Source organism: Sesamum indicum, linkage group LG5 (genome assembly GCF_000512975.1).
Source record: "Sesamum indicum cultivar Zhongzhi No. 13 linkage group LG5, S_indicum_v1.0, whole genome shotgun sequence".
Taxonomy (NCBI): Eukaryota; Viridiplantae; Streptophyta; class Magnoliopsida; order Lamiales; family Pedaliaceae; genus Sesamum; species Sesamum indicum.
This window is the reverse complement of record NC_026149.1, coordinates 16,430,073-16,453,813: the sequence shown is the minus strand read 5'-3', so window position 1 is coordinate 16,453,813 and position 23,741 is coordinate 16,430,073. Positions and strand designations below refer to the sequence as shown.

The 23,741-nt window shown below is 32.1% G+C and overlaps 3 protein-coding genes across 4 annotated transcripts; all 3 read right to left on the bottom strand.

Moving 5' to 3' along the window:
• On the bottom strand, positions 926 to 3,168 carry LOC105162700 (cytochrome P450 98A3). The gene is given in 3 exon segments (NM_001304410.1): positions 926 to 1,573; positions 1,926 to 2,323; positions 2,685 to 3,168. Coding segments are annotated over 3 exon segments (1,530 nt in total).
• LOC105162699 (peptidyl-prolyl cis-trans isomerase FKBP65) lies at positions 9,234 to 12,776 on the bottom strand. 2 transcript variants are annotated; one of them, XM_020693768.1, is made up of 12 exons: positions 12,528 to 12,773; positions 12,194 to 12,280; positions 11,846 to 12,106; positions 11,466 to 11,543; positions 11,294 to 11,374; positions 10,879 to 11,055; positions 10,716 to 10,802; positions 10,455 to 10,615; positions 10,224 to 10,346; positions 9,953 to 10,099; positions 9,702 to 9,829; positions 9,234 to 9,608 (listed from the first exon to the last, which is right to left on the bottom strand). In XM_020693768.1, the coding sequence occupies exons 1-12, from the start codon at positions 12,691 to 12,693 to the stop codon at positions 9,509 to 9,511; spliced, it is 1,596 nt and encodes a 531-aa protein (XP_020549427.1). In that variant the 5' UTR covers positions 12,694 to 12,773; the 3' UTR covers positions 9,234 to 9,508. The 2 variants fall into 2 exon arrangements, 1 of the variants encoding a protein (XP_020549427.1); XR_002287086.1 differs by lacking the exon at positions 9,234 to 9,608 and having other exon boundaries at positions 9,720 to 9,829; positions 10,234 to 10,346; positions 12,528 to 12,776.
• Positions 18,917 to 21,175, bottom strand: LOC105162698 (WAT1-related protein At5g07050). The gene is made up of 7 exons (XM_011080789.2): positions 20,831 to 21,175; positions 20,679 to 20,741; positions 20,450 to 20,566; positions 20,122 to 20,365; positions 19,854 to 20,012; positions 19,523 to 19,674; positions 18,917 to 19,405 (listed from the first exon to the last, which is right to left on the bottom strand). Exons 1-7 carry the CDS (start codon positions 21,031 to 21,033, stop codon positions 19,195 to 19,197), a joined length of 1,149 nt encoding a protein of 382 aa, XP_011079091.1. The 5' UTR covers positions 21,034 to 21,175; the 3' UTR covers positions 18,917 to 19,194.

The following is a 23,741-nucleotide window of genomic DNA, read 5'->3' as shown; positions in this document are numbered from 1 at the left end:
GTATTTCAATAAATAACTTAGTGGTTTTTTTAATTATTTTTTAAATCATTCACAAGCTACAGTATAAAAATATAAATACCTTAAAAATAGATACTCTTTATATAGTTTTTTTATTTTATTTAATTATATGTTATCATCCTTTCAACTAAACACCATAGTATATTATTAAATGAGATATCCCACGGCAATAACTCAGATCAAATATCATATAAATGCAAGATAGGATTAATAGTCATTCAATTTTTCATCCTATCTAATCCTATCACGCTTAATTCTATCACACAAACCAAACGAGCCCCAACCTTTTGCTGAATCAAGTAAAGTATTTTATTTATAAATAATAAAATAAATGAGAAGGAGTCATCTTCCGAGTTCCAATTATTAATTGTTTTCTGTTTCAAAATTAGATGTAGAGATGTGATGGGTATGTTCTGCTCATTCCTAAATTTTTTTTGATGTCACATAATTGTACTGAACGTAAATTTCTATTTCTGTAATAAAATTTACTTTCATTTTCACCATAAGAAAAAATGTTATCTTTTTCCCTCTTCACTCAGACAAAGCCTCTAGGCCTTGTTGGAGGTTAACTTCAGTTTTCTGCATTAAATCTAACACAATTACGGTCAATTTGAAGGAGTTATGACACATTCAATCCGAGTAGCATATTTCATGCCTGTGATTCTGCTTCATGAATAATGGGGGCACTCGTTATGAATCTCAGAGCTTTCAACAGATATATATATATATATATATATATATAAATATTGATTATGCATCAAACGTTAAACTTTGAAAACTGTCAGAAGAAGTACAGTAGCTGTTCCTCAAGAATAACATCCAAAGGAACAAACAAAATGTTGCAAGAATATGGATCAATGAAGAGCATTGACCTCAGAAAATGTACACAGCCTGAGAACCCTGAGTCTCACACATTTCCGGAAGCCACACGTTTGAACAAGTCGGCAGGCAACCTTGGAGTGGGAACAGCTTGGAGAGGAGTTCTCATGTAAGTCACTGTTCCAGGTTGCTCCATCATGTCCATGTCTTCAGGCTTCGTCCCGGCCGGAGGTGTCCATGTGAAGTGGTGCAACATGTGCCCCAACATGGAGGTCACCAAGTAGATAGCAAGTTGTGCACCGGGGCAGATACGCCTTCCGGAGCCGAAGGGGAGTAGCCGGTAGTCAGTACCCTTCATGTCGATGTCCTCCTCTTGGAACCGCTCGGGCCTGAATTCAAGAGGGTTTTTCCACACGGCTGGATCCCTGGCAAGGGCCCAGACATTAACGCTCACGGTGGCTCCTTTCGGGATGTCGTAACCGCCAATCTTGACATTGGTGCTGGCCTTGTGGGGGAGCATTAATGGGGTTGGAGGGTGCATCCTGAAGCATTCTTTGGTCACACATTGCAAGTAAGGAAGGTTGGGGATATCGGCTTCGGTCATGACACGGTCACTACCAACCACTCGGTCGAGTTCCTCTTGCACCTTCTGTTGCACCCTTGGGTTCCTAACCAACTCTGCCATAGCCCATTCGACGGTAATAGTGGTGGTGTCCATACCCGCAGAGATCATATCCTGCAGAAGTTGAAAAATCTACATCAAGATATGTGGATAGCCCACAAAGATACAGACGCGTACACAAGAAAGATTCTCCCGAAGAATCTTCCTCGGATCTAAAGATGGACATGGGCAGAGTCCAATGTTTACTCAACCACATATTAAGTCATAGTTGTGGATATTTTATCAACGAAACAAGTCCACATCAAACAACATCAACAACCACTTTGTTGAAGAGATCTTCATTGCATAAGATTGCAGGCAACATTATAGACAAGTTTTCTTTCAATCAGGGAAGTACAAAGAGTTCTTGCATATGTATTTGGGGCAGGGTTGATTCACAAGATAACAAGTTTTTCGCTTTACTTACCCAAAGGAGGCCGATAACGGTGTCATCACTGAGATCATATTCTTTCTGAAGAGTAAGCAATGCATCGACAAAGTGGTTTTTAGTATTTCCTGTCTTCTGGCGAGCAAGAGTGTGTTCTTGCATGATTTTCTTAGTAAAACTATCCGCAAGAGCATCGTGCTCGGCAAGTAACTGGTTCTCAGTCTTGAACAAGAACCTAAACCATGGGAGGAACTCTGCCCAGGATTTCTTGGTACCCAACTTAATCCCATTGTGTAGAATAGCCTTCAACTCTTCTCCCTGCCCGTCGACTACGCCATTTGAGTCCATGAACCTCTTCCCGAATGTCAATCTGGTTATGTGCAGGAACGCCATCATCCCCAGGTATTCACGCAACACCAAAGCTTTACCCTTATTTTCTGGGACAGATTAGTGAATTCAATCACATTAGCAGTTAACAGAGGTGCAAGAACATTGCACAATCATTAATTCAAGCAACTGTACTAATCGGACAGAGACAAATAACATCTCAACTAAGTTATCCAGATTCCAGTACGACTATGAAGAGAATCAAATTGTGCTGAACAAGCAATGCATCAAATATGTTGACGCACACATTTCCATGTATCAAACTTGAAAAGATTCAGATCTCTTCCCCTTCTACAGTAGATAAACTCAAAACCTATACAACTACAGTTGCTCGTATCAAGATCATGTCTAAATCCTAAATCTAGCGAGATCCATCAACAGAAACGCAATAACAAATAAACAATTCCTTACCAGGCTTATTGCAGTCCTTGAAGATAGATTCAACCATGGCAGTGACCTCATCCTCCCTAATAGGCCGCAGTTCTTCAAGCCTCTTCATAGAGAAGAGCTCAAGAGTGCACAGTTTCCTGACCTTAACATAGTGGGGGCCATAATCGGACCAAATCAAGTCCGCCCCATTCTTGCTGAACTTAGCAATCTGTCGGGTCCTGTTCCTGTTGGCCAACTGCTGATCATTGTCTTTCAACACCTCTTTAGCTAGCTCAGCTGAGTTCACCACAACGCTGAGGTGGGAGCCCAAGTAGACAGAGAAAATGGGGCCGTAGACTTGAGACCACTCGGTGAAGCAGCGGACGAGGAGAGGCTTGATGTCGTAGAGATTGCCGACGACGGGGAGGGGCCGGGGGCCGGGAGGGAGCTTGTAGCGGAGGCGCTGGAAGAGCTTGTAGGCGATGAAGATGGTGAGGAAGGAGAGGATGAGTAGAGGTAAAGCCATGTTGACTTGGGGGGTGGGGATGAGAGATGGGTGGGGGGTAGGGGGGTGTATTTATGGGAGGAAGTGGGGATAGGGGTTAGTTGGAGTGTGTGTTTGTGTGTGAAAGTTTGATGGATGGAGAAATGCTCTACCACTTGAGTCGTTATTGCATTCTCAACTATTACGAATTTACGATAGTTGTCGGGAATCTGATATAACGAAAATTTTTAGTCAGATTAAGTCTGGTTAAATAAAATTAATTATATAATAAATATATTATATTTGTTATGTGATTGATTAATTTTTTTTACCACATATATTATACTAGTCATATGATTGATTCCATATTATCGAGTCGGGTTCGAATTAGAATTTTCTATGATTCAAAGAAAATTATACCCGGATCAGTTTTAGTTAGTTCTAAACCAATTATATAAGATATTTAATATATTTATCATACAATCCAATTATATTAGATATATAATATATTCATCATACAATCGATGTGCAATTTAAAAAAGTGACCAACCACATAGCAAGTATATCACACTTACTAATTTAATCATTAAGATCGGGTATTTATCATACTTTATGTGAGTTATTGTAATTTATTTATTATTCTTAATGATATCGACATATTTAACTAAATTGATGTATTACTCAATCTATTAAGATATTACTGTAATTACGTATGTAACTATTTACAAAGGATAAAAAAAGAAAAAAAAATACTTGTAGCCTTATTCCAATGTTGTATGTATAACAAACCATTGTCTGATGTTCTCTTTGGTCGTAGACGAGACCTAATTTGATTGGTAAAATAAAGATTTATGTTCAAAAAATTATATGTTCGAGTCAACAAAAACTGTAAAATTGTTACAGATTAATTATATTTGATATTGATAAATACACTAAAAGTTAACGAGATGTGTTGGTTTACCAATTTTTTTGACTCTGTAATACAGTAAAAGTTCCATCCGAATGTTTTTTACAGCAACGATTTTCCTTAAAAAATCTACCAGATGTCAGAAAATGTGAATTTTGGCTTGAAAATGTATGATATTACTCTAAATATGATCATTAATAAATGTACGATTATATGTTAATTTACTAATTTATGCAATAATATATATATATATATAATTTAATTTTATAAGAAAAAATAATCAAAAAATCATGTCCCATATTTTATTTTATTTGGAATAAAATAAGGGACATGGAAGTCATAAAATTTCACCTAACTCAGACCCCACGTGGTTTAGACTACCAACGAATCGCTATCACCTCCCATATTTCAACAATAAGAAACGTGTCTTCCATCAATATTCTTTTCCCAATTATTCATTAATTATAAAAAAAAATTAAAAAACCAGTTGACCAATTAATATTATGTATTTTATATTTATTTTTACAATTGAGTAAATTACAACCGATTATTTTAAAATTTATTATAATTATAAATATTCTATTATTATTTAAAATTTATAAATATTCCTTAAAAGTAATGGTTGCTGAATAAATATCCCTGCGTGGTAGTCCGTTGTAGATTATTGTTTGTTAGATAATTGTTAATTTAATAAAATATTTATAATTTTTTAAATAATAAAAAAATATTTATTATTATGACAAATTTCGACAGAGTCATATTTAGATTGAAATTTTTGAACATGAGAGAATTGTTTAAATAAAGGGTCACAAATTATTGCATATCATAAAATTTTGAAAGTCCATCAAAATATTTGAAATTTTTTACTATTATTTTAATATTAAATGATCCAAATAAATTTAAAAAAATTATTATTAAAAATTTAAAATTTCAAAATTCAAATTCATTAGAACAAACACAATTTTAAAGAAATGTTGAATTTTGGAAAACCAAAGATCAATTTTTTAAAGTAAAATTAAATGAGATAATTTATATTTTGTCGTGTGATTGTATTAACTTAAAGAAAATCGCAAATCACAAACGAGTAGGATCACAACGGATATTGTGGTTAGTTAAGTATTATGCATATTCGATATGTGTGTATAATTTAAAATTTTATTATATTTATTTAATTGAAATTTTAAACAAATAAAATAAATAACTTGTTGGAATTGATAAAAATAAATTAACTTTAAATATGATAAATAAAATATTATTAATATAATTAATTAATAACAAAACAGTGACTTATGGAAGAAATAATATCGATTTATTGTGGTTCGCACGTAATAATTTATTACTTATAAGGAGAAAGATGTAATAATGTTAAGCTCACTCCACACACGCACACACGCACACACACATATATATTACATTTATCCCTTTATAAGTATAAAAATTTACTTGAAAATGTTAAATAAATGACAAAATAAAATAAAAAAAATTACGTAAATTTTGTTTTTAGTATTTCTCATCCATACCCTAATAGTATAGAGTCAAGTAAATAGAGAATTTTAAGAGAAAATATAAATAATATTTTAATTTTTTTTTTGAAAAAAAGTATAATGTTATATTTTTTAAGGCAATCTATGTGTAACTAGATCACTATGTTTCCTAGTACTAATTGCTTAGATGCATGTCTGTACAATATGGCTCACTACAATGCCCTAAATATAATTTATTTTCAGTTGTTAATTAATATATTTTTAGGAGAAATTATGAGGTCAACATGAATTCTACTCGGATTGAATTTTTTGTTGCAAAATAAAAATGACATCATATATTTTATTTTATTTTTAAAAAAATTATATATATATTAAATGAAATACGAGATGAAATAAACTTTATAATAAAAATTTGAATGTGTGCCACTCATAAATATTTGACATTGGGTTAGGTGGAGTTGTATAAATTTGGACATACTGAAATTTTGGGTTCGAGAAGAGTTTCAGACTGATATACTGTCTAAATTCCTTATCTCGAACTTAAATGTAGTTGAAGTCTCTTACGAGACACTTCAATGATTGAAAAACAAACATTTTATAGTTGAGATGTTGGGTCCAAAACTTATTGAACATGTATATAAATAGGGGCCTACATCGGTAATCTCCAATTCGTAATTTGTGTTGCATTCGATATGTGCAAATTGTGTAATACTATTTAAAATAAAATATTTATTGTTGAACATAATATATACAAAACATAATAACTAAATATTAAATTTATAAGAACATGATAAAAAAAATATGCATGAAAAAAGTATCAAAAAATGGTGGATAAGTGGAAAATCAGATAAATAAATAAAAAGAAGTTAAACTAAATATTAAAACAATAGACAAATAAAAAAAAAAAAAAAAGACAGAGACGCTAAAAAGGTACTCTTCCTTAATATATAATATAGATACGTAATTATCATATGATTTGTATTAGTAGATGTCGCACTACTATGATTATTTTCTCAATAACAACACGAACTTAACTATTAACGTAGCGCTATTTTATTATCCGATGCAAATATTAAAAGAAAAAAAAGGAATTTTGTAAATAAAAAAATATTCTTGAAAACCCTTTACTTATTATTTCATTAATTTATATATATATGTATATATATTATTCCTAGTGGGAATATTTGGATTTTTTTTTTTAATTAATGATTGAGGCAAAGTCCAAGGTATTTTTCCACTCAGCAGCCCTCAATGGGTTAGGTCGGGTTCTGAAAGAGTTGAATGGTAGGTTAATAGATTTATCAATTATTTTTTATTATTTAAAATTTCCCACCTACCTACCAACTTTCTCTTTACCTTTTTCTTTTTATTTAAATAAATAATAAATAATAAATTATTAAATTTGAGACATGACGTATTTAATGTGGCTACTATTTAATTTTAATTTGTGAAAAATCATGTAGTAAGAGAAGCATCACGTGTCATTGCCACCTACCACACACAACTTCTTCACAATTAATGCACTTTATTTTTAGTAGGGTAATTACGACGAAATTTGTTATAATTATCTAAAAAATATTATTTAAAAAATTATAGATATTATTTTAAGAATAATTACACTATCTTCTCTTGCGATTTGGTGTAATTATACGTAAAAACTTTGTAGTTTGGAAAATTGCATTTAGCACTCATAAAATTTGCTTTCGTCTAACAGATATATACTCCGTTCTTTAAAATTCATGAAAAATTTAATATTTTACCCTTGATTGACCTAAAGTTGACTTATTGTAGGTCAAATAATTTTTCTGAACTAAACTACCCTTATAACGATGAAGATATACCTCCTCATATGTATTAATGCGTAAATACATATGACGGTAAATTTGGTCATAAAAATATTTATTTGACATGCTATAAGTTAGTAATAAGTCAATCGAGGGTAAATATAATTTTTTTTTCTAAATTTTTTTCAACTTCAGCAAATTCAGTGAAATTTTGACTAATAGGGGGGGCTTATTTCGTAAACAGAAGCAAATATTAGGGGTGCTATAATAATTTTTCAAACTACAGGAATTTACAATTAATTATATAAAACTTCAGGGGAGGAAAGTATAATTATCCCTTTTTAGAATTAACAATTATTTAACAAATATACCTTAGTAATGGGCTGTTACGGGGTATTTATTAGACGGCTATTAATTTTAAAAATTTATCTGTAATTATGATAAATATCAGGATAATCTGTTGTAATTTATCATTATTTATAAGGCCACACTCAAAAATGTCCAAATAATAATATTAATTTTACTAATTAAATGGATATGATCATAAAAAAAAACTTTAAATATATATTTGAGTTTGTCTTAAGTAAAATTGTACTTTTATAGAAACTTTGAACAATATTTCTTTTTTTTTTTCCTTCCCTAAAGCATTTAAAATTTTTGGAAATAGTCAAATTTTTCCTAGTTTGGAAGCCCACAAAATTGGAACAGTGAAAAGTTACATGATGCATAAAATATGTGACACGTCGTTCATGCGTACATATAAGTAATTAATAATTTATTCATGAAAAAACATGTGACACGTCGCTCATGCGTGTATATAATAAATATTTTTTTGCACTTTCAAATGATTTTTATATATAAAAGTAAAATATAGAAATCAATACATTACATAGCTTTATAAAAAAATATAGTATAACGATGTCATTAAACGTCATTTGTGACTGTAGTGGATCTTTTCTTGTTATATTAGTATAGAAGCATAGATATATTTGAATAAATAGATACCTTAGGCGTGTCTATTAAATTAATGTATAATAAATATCTGATTGTGTCATCATGAATACGTTTGAAATTATGAGTTTGAGTCCCACAAAATGTGTGTGAACTTGTTTGACTTAATGTAAGTATAATAATGAGTATGTATTTCACTTATTATGAGTTTATAGTAATACAAAATTTATTATAATTTGAGTTTATTGATAAAATGAGTATAATTCCTCAATTTATTGATATTGATGTAATTATATAATTATCAACTTTATAAAAAATAAAATAATGAAACCTGACTTAACTAGCAAGTGGGCGCCCCGGTTCATAGGTTTTGGGCCATTACACGTTCCAGCCCATATCTAGTTGGGCCTGTTTCTTAAAACATATAGATCTTTTTCTTTTGCGGCCCAATCAATTCCAAATCCATTTAACGGATCTATTTAACTAACTTTCAAATTCTCAACTAACTCTCTCTCCAAGAGCAAGAAAAATGAACCAGAATTTTTTAAATTTAACAACAATTTACAGTTTTATAACCAGTTATATAAATAAAAAATTCTAATACCAATCGAGTTTGATCAAATTTAAATTAATTATATAATAAGTATAATACACTCATCGTTTGATTGACGTACAGTTCAAGAAAAATAATCAAATCATATGACAATTGTACCGATTGGTCTGGCCAAACCTGATTCGAGTAAGAATTTTTTATTATATGAATTGTGAATTCAAAAATCATAACCACGTTTTCTAAAATTAATTATTCCAAAATCAGTTATCTGATATTAATTATGCAACCACCAGACCAAACTGAGCCTCGAAAAAATCCTATATCAGTGTTTAACGACAACAAACCATCAATATTTACAAGATTCAGTGATCCACCATGCTGTATATGTTTCACATGTAATAACACATATTTAATGAAATACGAACGTATTCCTAAAATCAAGTGTTCCAAAATCAATTATCCCATAATCAATTATGCAACAGCCAGCCCAAATCGACCCTTGGAAAATAAACAACAAGAAAGATCCACCATAGTGTATGTTCATGGGAAATTATAACCCAGATTGAGTTTGATCGAATTTGAACTGATTATCTGACAAGTGCAATACACTTGCCGTGTGATTACTGCACAAAGAAAGTGACCGATCGCTTGGTAAGTTTGTGTAATAATTTTCCATGTTCCACATGTGTTAACAGTAATTAGGTCAAGCTATCCTTGAAACCATGGTGCTGAAAATCTTGGCTTCCTGTTTCACATATTGCTTCTGTTTGTCTCTCAACTCCTTGAGTTTGATCTTCAAGTCTCTGGTTGTCCGAAAAGTTCAGTTTCAACAACATTAGTCAGTGTCCTGAACAAGGATAAGAATGACTTGAAACAGACAAGTTCCGGATACGTACTTGTTGTTCGGGTCAATGCCTAAAGCCCTGTTAATATCTTCCTCAGCTTTCTCCAGATCTGATGTTCTCATATACGCTTGCGCTCGTCTGAAGAGTGCTTTCACGTTACACGGATCTAGTTGCAGTACCTGTTGCAAAGCGTGATTTGATTGTATGATTGATCATATTTTTTGAACTGTACACTGATCACTTGACAGTGTCGATGCTTTCTACAATGGATGTAGACAAAGAGAGAATCGAACAGGGACAACCTTAGTGCAGAGTCTTGAGGCCTCTTGATCTTCTCCGAGTTTTAGTTTGCATGCAGCATCATTCAAATAACACGCCAACCGCAGTGTGTTTGCCTTGTGTTTTTCATCGTAGCTCAAGGAATGGCTGTACTCGACGTATTTTGAAGCCTGCAGAGGTGTTAGAAGATTGACAAAACTGTATCAGTCCGATGAAAAATTAACTGACAGGATTTCAGTTTTAGCAATTCCTAGTATTTTGCAAACTATTGTTTTGCTTTCCTAGATCACATTCCTTCTCATACTTCTTAGAGGCCAGTTGAAATTTCCCAGCTTTGAAGAGTATGTTTCCCTCAAGCTTCTTTGCTTCGCATGCCGTTATTCGTTCTTGGGCATCCATTTTCCAAAAGGGCTTCTCCTGCAACCCAAAATTAGGTCAGCAGTGGAACCTACGTTATGCTGATGTGTTGTGATCAGTACTATATGCAAGAATCGTACGAGTACGAACTTATGTAGGAAAGTAAACCTTGACGAAGTCGATCAGTTTGATGTCATAAAGAACTGAGGAAGCAGAACTCAATCTCTCATCTTTAGGGGCATTCAAGAACTCAGAACTGATCTTCACTACAGCTTCTTCTCCTTTCCTCATGGTCATAACTGCCCTGTCCAAACCCTCATGGATTTGTTCTGCAGAGGAATGTGAAGAGGAAGTTTATGAATGCAGCAAAACCTATGCGTTAAAAGAACTGAGAAACTGAAGAAGAAAATGAAGGACTATGTTATATACCTTCTGCACACATGTACTCAAAGGGTTCTTCCTCGGATCCTCGCCTTTCAAAAACCGTACCATCTTCTAGCTTACCGACGTACACCACTGCAACAGTTCAGACAACATGGATACTGAAAATGCCAAGAATTCTAGTCGGGGAAGGACAATTTGCGGAAGCTACCTTTTGCGATGGACCCTTCGTTAGGACGATCAAATGCTTCTCCCTTATTCATTATTTTCTTTAGGATTTTGTTGTCTCCTCTGACGTCAACTACCGTTTTCCACGATACAAGTTCAAGATGAATGATCAAATCCGGATATGGTGGGAAAATGCCGTCTCCGCAATGCCTAAGGCCATCTACAGATTACCATAAAGTTGAGTATGGGGAGTTGGGCATTATATTGCTTGAAAAATAACAATTCGACTGCAAATTGGAATTACATCTCGTCTTGCACTTCATAAATTCACACCATGTGTATATAACTCATATCATCTGTATTTTTAAGAAATACTTTTATACACGAGAGATATACATCTGAACGTATAGTACCAAGTTGTAACGGAAGCTTCGGACAGGAAAAACAGATCAACTTACAAGAGAACTTAACGCATAGCTCGGCTTTCTCTCCCTTCCTCATGGTTTTCACAGCTCTGCTCATTGCAGGACAGAGATGGCCTAATAAAAAATCTCACCAAATTAGTGCTATAAAACAACCAAAACTTAGCATAGACAGCCTTAGTAAGAGCAAATGTGAAACTTAGCTCACCGTTTGTCAAAGAGAACTCCAGGCCTTCCTCAGACTTAGAGATGACAACTCCATTCTCGTTCTTGGCTATGTACTTGACTACAAGAACGAAAGATGATAACCGGATTACATTTCCAGCACAGTTCAAATGTTAGCAGCCAATGTGGGAAATGGGAATGATGATTAGTACAGTTATCTGGAGCCATTGTTCAGCTAGAAACTACGTAACATGGCATTTCTGGTAGAAACGCCCTCTCTATAACAATAGGGATGGCAACTGATCAGGTTTTGGAGCGCTCTGCTAAGACCTGAGGCTCGACTCGCCAGCAAACCGTTCCACCCAACCCAAACCCACTATGCAATCGAATCAATGCAGATCAGATGAACACATAAACAGTTACCTAAAACTTCATCGGCATCATTGGGAGTAGCCCATCCCTCTCCTTCCCGTGTTATCTTCTTCAGTATTCCTCCGTCCCCACAAATATCTCTGACGGGGCACCATGATATCAGCTCAATGTCGAAAATGAGAGTCGCGTTTGGAGGAATAATAGGAGGAGAGCCAGTTTTCCCATAGGCCAATTCTGGTGGGATTGTGAAAACTGCTCTTTCACCTTTTCTCATAGTAGCAATGCCCTCATCCCATCCTTCTATGACTTCACCTGTTTTCAAATCCAAGTTCCTTTACTTACCAAAACATGGTTCAAACAAAACAAGTAGACAATGTTTAAGGATACTGGAGCACATACACTGTCCTAATTTGAACCTGAAAGGAGCTCCCTTTTCTCGAGTTGAATCAAAATACTCCCCCTCTTGTAGTTTCACATTGTAATGGACTGAAACAAGAAACAGAACAAGTAGTTGTCTGTAAGACAATGCAGCCACAATTCTTGAATCTGAATTGATTTTTCGGCACTTTTCACTTTCCCAAACGACCTTCACTACTATGTATGTACACAAAGTTGATAATATCAGCAACCTTTCTGACACACTAACAAGAACACATATGCTTGCTTATTCAGACGGGACCATTCCGATTGCTTTTTGCATGGGCTTTTTTTTCAAAAGGACAACATAGTTTACCTTCAACTTCGTCACCTGAGACCGGAGTTTGCCATGAAATTCCTTTCCGGACGATCTTTTTGCGCAAACCTCTTGTCCCAATAACCGTCTCAGGCAAAACTGGAACCTCTGCTTCAGTCTGTAAGGAGATTGAGTTATGCCAAGAAATTACCATTTCCTTTCCCATTCCTATGTGCGAGAGAGAGAGAGAGAGAGAGAGAGAGAGAGAGATAAGGGTGTATTTGTATGTGTGTATTACAATGTTACAGTTGAAGATAAGCCGTTAGTTTCCCTCCTTAGGTTGTCTTTCTGTTAAGTGGTAACTAACTTACAAAGTTTGGGCCCATTCACAATGGGCCTAACTCCAGAGAACTTATAAACGGAGTTATATCTTGGACTGAATAAGTTCAGTTGGGCTGGCCCAATTGATAATGCCACTGAAGCCCAATAACGAGATAGTTCCTATCACTATGTTATAGATATGTCATTAATTATCTGTGGTGACAGCTTTATGCACAAATTTGGTCACTAATAATTATATAGTGATAAGATAAAACTTGTCAATTAATAAATATTTTTAGTGATAATTTTAAAATTGTAACTTGATATCTTATTATTAATATAATATTTTTTTGTAGTGATTGGTAGAGGCTTAATTATTTTTTTACTATAAAAAAAGAAAATTATAAAAATAATATTTTTTGAAATAGTAAATTACAATAAATTATAATGTTAAAATTTTATTAATTAAAAAAATTACAATTATCTATACAAATGTAATAATATGTAATTTTTTTATAAATGTGCACTGGCACATTTGATCGTCTTGAAGAATCTCCTCTTTGTTGGTAGTGTTGCCCTTTACGAGATTTGCGGTCAATCTTTCTTGTTCTGAATACGTGATTTTTGGTTTCGACCAGGACGTGTAGATATATGAATAGTAGTATCGTGGACCAACTTAAAGTTTGGGGTGTTCCAATAATCTTCTGATGGCAAAGGTTCAAAAGATTTAAAATATGTATTTCTATAAGCCATTATATCATAATAATCCTTAATCATTGATCCAGTATTTTTGTATGCAACACATATTTTTTGAGCATGAGAGCAAAGGATGCCAAATTGAGTATACTTGTCGCATGAACATTCTCGATTGGCAATTTTGACAACATGGATGTTAGTCCATGTCCATACTGGCGTTTTGTAGTGACCGAGGCGGACTGTTGAAATTGATGGTATTTCGTGACAGTATGCTCAACAAATTTTGTTCTCTGTGCTTTTATTACAATTAATTTAATTTATGAATGATATGTACCGTTATTCATTGTCAAGAATATTTGCCTAGCTAATTGAACTTGCAAATTCGTAATTATTTGTTTAGTTCAATATAACTAGTAGTAACATAGCATAATTGATTATGTAAAATTTTTTGATTATGTTGTGGGGAATGCACAATCTAACTTGAATAAATCACTGTAGGAATTTATTGGTTAGAATTGGGCCTTTCTAGTTCTTAATATTGTCGATAAATTAAATTTTGAGGACGTTTCCAAGGTTGTTTACTGATTAGGGATTTAGTCAACGGACATTCCTTGACTATCCACATATGAGGTCGTTAGGTCGTACCAATGACCATAACCAATTTATCTATCATGAATGATTGTTATCTTGCGTCTATGATCGACCGTAGAATTAAGCATGATCCTGTCTTTAACTGGAATACTTTTCTTTTATATTTACCCTTTTAGTTTAATTTAGTTTTTATTTTTATTCTTCTTCACAATCAAAAACCTCCAATTATTTTTATTTTTGAAGGAATTAATTTAAAACCAATCCCTATGGATTCGATCCTACTCACACTTCTACAAAAAAGTTCGTATAAATTATTTTTGGTGGATTCGACACCCATTAGTGTCACTAGAAGAAATGCGACTTTTTGTTAAAGTTAATTATCATAATTAAAAAGTAAAAAATTATGATAAATATTAGCTAATCATAATTGAATAATGAATATTAATCGTTGTTTCCGCAAGCGAGGCTAAAACATTATCTATAGTTAAAACTCATCACAAATATTTTTTTCATAGTTAAAATTGTGGCAGGTATTGATTAATCGTATTCAACACTTAAATTTTTGTATTGATTTTATTTAACTGTGATAAATAGTATTAATTTACTCTAATTTTAAAACTTTATTATTTAAATATAGGGAATAAATTTATTATTTATTTATTTTTGTTAATGTGTCCTTTTTTTTTTACCTCAGCTGTACAATTAGGATCCTACTCAGCCACTAACACAACAATGTCACCTTCAAATGTTGTTAGAATCCCACAATTTGATATATCCAATGATGCAAAAGCAGATGGAGTATAGATATTATTAAATATAATTATATTTATTATATGATTGATTGAATTAATTAAACAAAATAATTCGATTTTAAACTTATGTTGAAATCAGGTGAATTTGATTATATTAAGTAAATCATATATACTGCAAGTATTATTAATATTTATTATTTGATTAATTATTTTTTTTATATTGCTGCTCATCAATCACACAGAAGTGTAATTTATTCATCACGTGATTAGTTTTGATGCATAGTTGAATACGATACTATAGACTAAAATTTATAATAAAATAATGGATAAATTACAACGAGCTCCCCTAAAGTTTGCATAATTATATATATATATATATATATATTTGTATTTGAAAAATTATCAATACCCCTAATTTTCACGATCATCTAGAACCTAGCCCAATTCGTTAGTCCCATTAGGGTTTCATCTATTTTCTATGGTTGACTGACTAAAATGTCTTTGTAAACTATTAATTATAATCTTTTGTACTTTTTCAATTTTTTTTATGGACTAATTGGATAGTTTATTTTACAATTTTTCAAAATTTTTCATCCACCTCCTCTATTTTTTTTTTATATTTTTTAATAAAAAAAGATACTGTAAGAACAAAATTGAAAAACTCCAATTCTCCATAAATACATAACTTCATCAAATATAAAAAAATATTTATAATTTTTTAAATAATAAAAAAAATATTTATAATTATAAAAAATCTGATTAGAATTCATTATAATTTATCCTAAAATATATACAGAAAAATAGTCACTATGTTTGTTTTCATTTTCAAATTATTTTCGAGACAAAGTCAAAATATACTCAATGTTTGTTGTCATTTAAAAACACCCAATTTATGTGTTTTTAACTGTTTTAGCATAAATACATATATATATACACACACATATATATAAATATATATAAAAAATATATAATTTGACAATAAATAGTAATTTTGTTCTCCCAAAACACAACATTAAACATATAATATTTATTTTAAATTATCTCTAAAAATAAATCCAAATATACATATTATCTCTAACACACACTTATTTATCTTTGTTTTTCGCTCTCTATCTCTAAAAAACACAACAAAACACTCAAAAAACGAATTCAAACCTTATGAGTAAGTGGTGGAGACTGTTAAGATGACGACTGCTAGAATCAATAATTGCAATGTGGGACTATTGTTTTTGTAGATTACATCATCTTCACATATATATATATATATATATAATATATGTTTTGGAGTGTTGTGTTGGTGGAAATATTATATTTGATACGCTCTTAATTTCTTAGGGTTTTTAAAATGGAAATCGCCTTTTAGTTCTATTGTATATTAATTAATTCCACTACTCTTTTCGTCCCAATATTACTTAATGGGCCAAAAAGCGTGCCCTATAAATCAACTTTTGCTCTCGTAATTCAGATTATTTGATATTTTTAATTTTTAATTTTTTAAAATAATATTTGGTTATATATTTTTTTATTTTTGAAATATTTTTTTATTGGAGTTTATTATTCTCATCGGAAAAAGCACGTGCAACTCACGCGACATTTTGAAATTGTGGGAAAAATTGTATTTTTGGTCCCACATAATAGAGGATGTTATACTTTTGGTCACACAGTTTACCAACTTAGTATATTTAGTTATAGGATAAAAAGTTGTAGCATCTTTGGTTCTATAAAATAAATAATTGTGGCACATTTAGCCCCATAAGATAAAATATTATAGTATTTTTTTATTCCAAATGTGCTAATTCTGTAAATTATGGCTTTATCGTATGGAATCAAAAGTGTAATTTTTTTAAAATTAGGACTGTATTTTTATTAACTCATTTTTTATTAATTTTTTTGTTTTTTTATTTGTAGTTTTTAGAATAGCATTTTGGTTTTGTATTAGGAAAAGACAAATTATCAAATTATAACGAATTTAATTAGATAGTGGGGGAAGATTGCAATGTTTGATTAATGGGTTGGTGATGAGTGTGTGGCGGCAATAGGACACTGTCTTTAGCTAATAATACAACACAAGGGAACAAATTCTTACAATACTAAATAATGATTATGTGGAGAATCGATGTTGCATACATAGTGCTCTCGCCATTATCCACATTTTCAACATTAGTTTTCCTCCTCATCCAAACATATATATGTGTGTACATAATTAATGATGTCCTAATCTAATAGTTCAAGTTCAGGCTGAGGCTTTACACATAAGTTTGAGGTCGTGGTTTCAAATTCTGTTGGACGTGTGGATATATATTTATCTCATTTTATGTGAGTTTTTATAATTTATTTATCTGTGTTACTGTATTAATGACTTGGCTGAATTGATGTATTACTTAGTATAGCAAAATATATGGTGAGACAGATACCTACACATCAGATGGACCTCAACCTTAATCATAATCACTAAAGTAAAACATTATTGATTTTTGTTACAACTTATTCCCACTGCATAACTTGAAACTATTACAAATACTAGGTTTGATATATAAATGATCTACCAAAAACGTTGTATATATATATTCTTGGCTAGATTATTACATATACGTTAGTATCATACATGGGGTATATATGAAAATTTAATGTTAATTATACTTTCAAGCATGATTAAGTGCTCCATCGAGTATGGAGTACATTAGTTATAATATTTTTGTTAAAGAATAAACGATAAGTTACAGCTCCTTTTTATAAAATTTGACATAATTATAAATACTTATTTGTCGTTTGAAAAATTAAAAATATTTTTCTCAAATAAAAAATAATTATATAGTTCTTTAGATGGTGAGGTTCGAATTACTACTTAATTATCCTTGGTGATTTTATTTTTTATTTTAAAAATAACTGAGGGTGAGTAAAGTAAATAATTTATTGAGAATACACTAGAAAAAAATTATTATTGGCTACAATATTAATGGCTATGGTTAAAAATCATGTAAATAACTATTATTAATCACGATTAAATAAAATCAATGCAAAAAATTAACTTTTCAACATTAAAAAAAATATTTGCTATAGCTAAAAGCCGTGGTGCAAATACTTTAGCCACCTTCGCAAAAAACCACGGCCAATAACCGTTGCGTGGCCGTAGCCAATAATTATTTACCAGCGACTATTTATTTTTGTCATGGTTAAATTTTATATTTCTTGTAGTGATATTAGTTCATAAAAATGTTTTTTATAAAACCTCAAAAAGTATATAAATAAAATTACATTGGGCAGTCACCATAAAAAAATGGATGAAAATATAATGGAATGGGCTCGTTGTTACACCGACGTTAAAATCAGAGGGATATTTATAATTTTTCAAACAACGAGTAGATATATATAATTATGTCAAATTTTGACATGTGAGTCGTGTAATTTATCCAAATATTAAATATATATATATATATATCTATGAATCATATATATAAAAAAATATTAATATGAATATATAAATTAATTACATCAAAACAATATAAATCCTATTACATATACAGTCTGATTCTAATTGTATATCCTCATCCATATGAGAAAACTATGCAATAATTGGACAATATATAGTTGAAAGTTGAAATGGGAACTTTATTTTTATAGTATTTGTAAATGGTAAAAGGAAAAGGAATATTAGCCTAAATGCTTATAATAGAAGATTGGGATTTATAGATATGATTATGTTGATGATAATGAGAGGACAATGTGAAAGTAGTCCCTTTCCCATCTCACTATTCTCTTTTTCTGTTTTTTACAAGACAAGATTTTGAGGAATCGGTTCTTATGAATCAACATATTTTATTATGCCATCTTTATTCAATATCTTTTTATATATACAAATAATACATATTTTTATGCATAATCTTTTGTATATTAAATATAACATTATTTTTTATATATATTAAAAAATTAAAATGGGAAATTACGTCTGTCGTTTGAATGGATGATTGGGTTTGATCGTACCTAAATTAATTATATAGTAAGTGCAATACACTTATAATAGTGATATTAGTGTATATATAATTAACAAAGGAATTTATAAGTGGGATTCCGAATCAGACATCAGCAAAATTGTCCAAAATCGATACATTAATTATTCATTGCAATGTGGACATAGGGAAAAAACCACTACCACGTACCAAATATCCAAAAGAGATAACAAAAAAAAGGTTCGATTTTCGTCCATGAATTCCTCTTCAGAAACTTTCAGCTCATGACTTACACTAAAGTCTACAACCTCGGCCAAAATTAAAAGCAATTATGCAGAAACAAAATTAACTAAGGTAGATATGATTAGGAGATATTAGTATCTCTAATTTCTTCCTAATTTTCTTGTTAATTATCTTTAATTAAGCTCTGTTTGATTCGTTGGTGGTCTGAATTTCGACAGCATTTGCTTCGATATCGTCATGAGTTGTGTTGTGATCGTTACAGCCTGCTCTGATGATCGTGTCCTTTACTGGCTCAGGAATTTCGTCTGCTTCCTTCTCCTTGAATTCCTTGTATTTTCCCCACAACACTGAGTACAGTCCAATCACAATCAGTACTGCTCCAAGAACCCTGGACGATCAACACAACAAATTAGACGGATTCAGGTAATAATTGGGGTGATATATATGTAATAAAATTATAGTAGAAAAAACTAGGGTTTCTCGAGAGGAATAATAGAATCTTTACCCTCCAACGTAAATCTTTTCAGCCAGGATGAAAGAGCCCATGATTGCCACGATGATCATCATCAATGGGCTGAATGCAGTCACGAATACAGGCCCTCGTTTTTGCATCACAAGTCCTTGCACGTAGTAAGCAATGCTTGATGAAACAATACCCTGCATTAACATTATTACATGAATCGAGTTGGAATAATAATTTTGAAATTTTATATTTAAATTTCATTTTTCAACTTATTGAGTCGAGCTCGAGAGCCCAATTCCAAATTATATCAAATTATAAAAAGAAGAGACAGATCGAGTATCAAGTAGTTTGATTGGTCGTGTAAGAAACTTACAGCATAGGCAGCGGCAAGGAGGTTCATGTCCCAGCCAATGGCCCAAGCATTTGGTCTGTGCTCCATGACAAATGTGACAGCAATAGATTGCAGTGTTCCCAAGAAGCACACAATTGCTGTCAGTGAGAGCTGGGCTGTGTATTTCCTCATTGTTATAGCCTATACATATTTCCACAAAAATCAAACATATAAACCTCAATTACATCATGCAATATCTCTTCCTTGTTACATAAATACCTAAAACAAAAAACACAGTAGTGTGTGCTACCTGAAGGATGAAGAAAGAAGCCCAAGCAAGAGTGGCTAGGATGAGAAGAATTGAGCCCTTAACCCAATCCTTGTCAGTGTCTTGAGTGGGAAGTGCAGCAACATTGGATGTGTTCCTGTTGGACCATACCAAGTTTATGACATGACCTTTATAGAGTGTCATCAGCATCGCCCCAGCAACTGTTACTACTGTTCCTACAACCTTTGCTTGGCACCTCAACTTCTTCATGTCCAAAATCTCCATCCTACACCCACCAGTTAATCTCTCAGCTCCATTAATCATACAAACATATATATACACACATATATGTGTGTGTATGTGTTTATACCTGCAGAGAACTGCCATGACGAATGTCATTGCAGGAAGCATGTTGCTCATGGCACATGAAAAGGTCGGGGAAGTGAATTTGAGCCCAACATAGTAGAAGTTCTGATCAATCACGGGTCTGTATAAACAGTCGATTCAAGATCATTGGATTAAATTAAAGAAAAAAGCAGGTGAAAGCCAACCACTCATGTAATTCAACGTCTTATAAAAGAGTGGGTAACGACACTCACCCAAGTAGTCCTAAGACGAACATCTGCATGAAAATCATGAACGTAATTTTCGGCCTGACTTTCCTGTGTCGAAAATAAAACAAGAACATACAGACGTCAGATGTATAATTACAACATTAATTTATAGGGGTAATGAGCAAATAAATGTTTACCTTTCAAGTACAAGAGCAAAGGGAGCAATGACAGCAGTGGCAAAGGCATGTCTATAGACCACAAGAACATAGTGGCTCATCCCTCTGTTGAGAGAAACTTTGGTGATAATGTTCATTCCAGCATACCCAAATTGCAAACAGATCATGGCTATGTAAGGCTTAGCCTTCTCAAAGAAACTCCCAAGGCATGCTTTTCTTTCCATTTTTGCCTTCAATTCTCTCACTAGCACTAGCCTGCCTGATGAGAGAGAGAATCTAATGATGTTAGAAGGAGAAGTACTAGGTGAGTTGTTCTAGCTAGAGAGGGTGGAGAGGAAAACACTGGAAACAGGTGCTTGTGTTTATCCTAGGGAATGAAGGCTTCAGACAAGTATATTTATAGGCACTTTGGGGGTGGGGGGAGGGGGAGCAATTTGGATTTAACCTAGATTATCTTTTGTTTTAAAATTAATATTTCATATCAATCATTTATTTAATTAATGTGTATAAAATATTTGCAATACTAAATTTAATTCATACCTATATGAAAATGAAATACTGATATAGCCGAAATTACACTTTTAATCTCATAGGATGGAAGGTTTAATACTTTTGGTTCTCTACTTTATGAGATTTTTAAATTGGCTTGAAAATTGGAGAAACTCGACGAATTTAGTCCATTGCTTTACGGGATTTTTAAAAATCGTAAAATTGAGAAGAAATCATCATATTTAGTCTCATAATTATCTCGTAAAATAGAAGACTAAATGTGTCGAGTTTTCTTAAATGTGAAAATCCCGTAAAGCGTATGAACAAAATATGTTGAGTTTTTTTAGTTGTAGGACTATTTAGAAATCCCATCAAACAGAGATAAAAGGATTAAACTCCCTATCTTATTGTATTAAAAATATAATCTCGTAAATTAATACCAGTAAAAATGAATAAAATTCTCAAAAGCTCGTGCAAATGGATAAAATGTCCGAACTAAGTCAAGAGCTTTGCACTTTATTCTAATCGGGTCATCAGGGTCGACCCCACCTAAATTGATTCACAAGTTGAACTATGGATTGTTTGATCTAAATTGATTCACAACTCGAACTATGAATTGTTGGTAATCAGGCACGTTGTATCAATAATTCGTAAGACAATACACGCTAACTCCATCTGTATCATAATATTCTCTGATAAATACTATATTTCAAAAATCAACTAAGGTATGTATTTATTAACGGTCATTAATTACTACCTTTGATCAAAAGCTAATCTGATCGTCAAAATGATTTTTTTGTAGTAGTATTACAACATGCTTGACACCCAAAATTTCGATCAAACGACGTAATTTATTGTAACTGTTATGAAGATATTAATCTTAATCATTAAATTGAAACATCATCGATAAAACGATGAGAAGAATCTAATTGAATATTCTGAAATGTATGTATATATATCCAAATGTGAATTCCAGGTGGAATCAATCGGAAATAATAATGTTTGAGTGGGTTCCATGTGTGTTTATTTCCTCGTAGTGGCCAAGTGGTTTGAGAGCTACCAAAACAAAGGTGAGTTAGTGGTGGCTGATGCCATCAACCAACCTTTATACAAGGTTGTGGGATCCACCTCTCGTCAACCCCGACGCGGCACTCCGACGCCTTTGCCCCGCCGCTGCGCGCGGTCGCGGTCCTGGACATATTAATTAATTGTTGCGTCAAAACTTTTAAATATATATATACATATTTATAATCAAGAAATGTCATAAAAACTATTTAATTTTAGCCTCATGCTTTTCTTTATTTCTTGCTAATTTTAATTCTAAATTGGTTTTACATTAACATTTTTTTTATTCAATATATATATATATATATATATATATATATAATATTGGTAAGAAATTATTGCGGAGTTTGAATTGTCAGATTCAGTAACCAATCAACTCAATTATTTTATTACAAAATTTTAATAAATTGTTGTGGTCAAATGATTAAGGTTAAATGTTGTTTATTCACACCCACAATGTGGATCCTCAAATCCTTATAAATTTTTTGGTGGTGCTAGACGTATGTACTAACCTGTGTTAATTCTCATGCAATTACACCTTGATTCGTTACAGAAAAGAAAAAAGATATTATTTTGTAACAGACAATTTACAGCAGATAATATCCATCCCAATTTGCAATGACTTTTACAACGATTTTGAGATGGATACCATCATGACATGATTTAGGACAAGTTGAACGTCCCAAAATTTGATGAAGAGTGAGAGTGTTCTTGACGAGTAATCAGTTATAGAGACTTTGATCGGCATACATGACGTAAGTACAATCCTTATCGACAGCCCCCTTTACTTTCACAGTCGTATAACCCAAAAAGAAGAAAAAAAAAAAAAAAAAGGAAAAAAAAAAAAAAAAAAAAAAGGAGGCAGGCACGCTAGCAATTGCAACAGAACATCAAAAAGTTTGAACACTTCATGCCTTTGGTTGCTTATATATTCTGTTTCTTTGTCTGATTCCATGTTGTAATTAAATAACTTTTCATGCAAAGTATTCGATATCTCTTAATACTACATCACGACACGACAATTTAAAAAGACAAGAAATACGTCTACTGTGTGTGTTTCTACGTGCATCAATTCTTATCCGTACGAACAGATGATTTAATTTCTGGAAAGGTCTGAAATAGTACGTATATATAGATACGTATCTATATATACACACGTGGATAGACTTGGGACCTTTTATCTGGATATGATCTCACGATGTCTGATTTCTAACAAGATTTATGATGTTAAAGTTGACATGGGATTTGTTAGCTGAGGGTGCGATATATATTCCTGGGCATATATAATAGGTGATGAGAACTAAATCAGCTGATAGCACAGTTGATACCCCATATAGTGCGAAACGACGTCGACGCCGATACTCACGAATTTCTACAC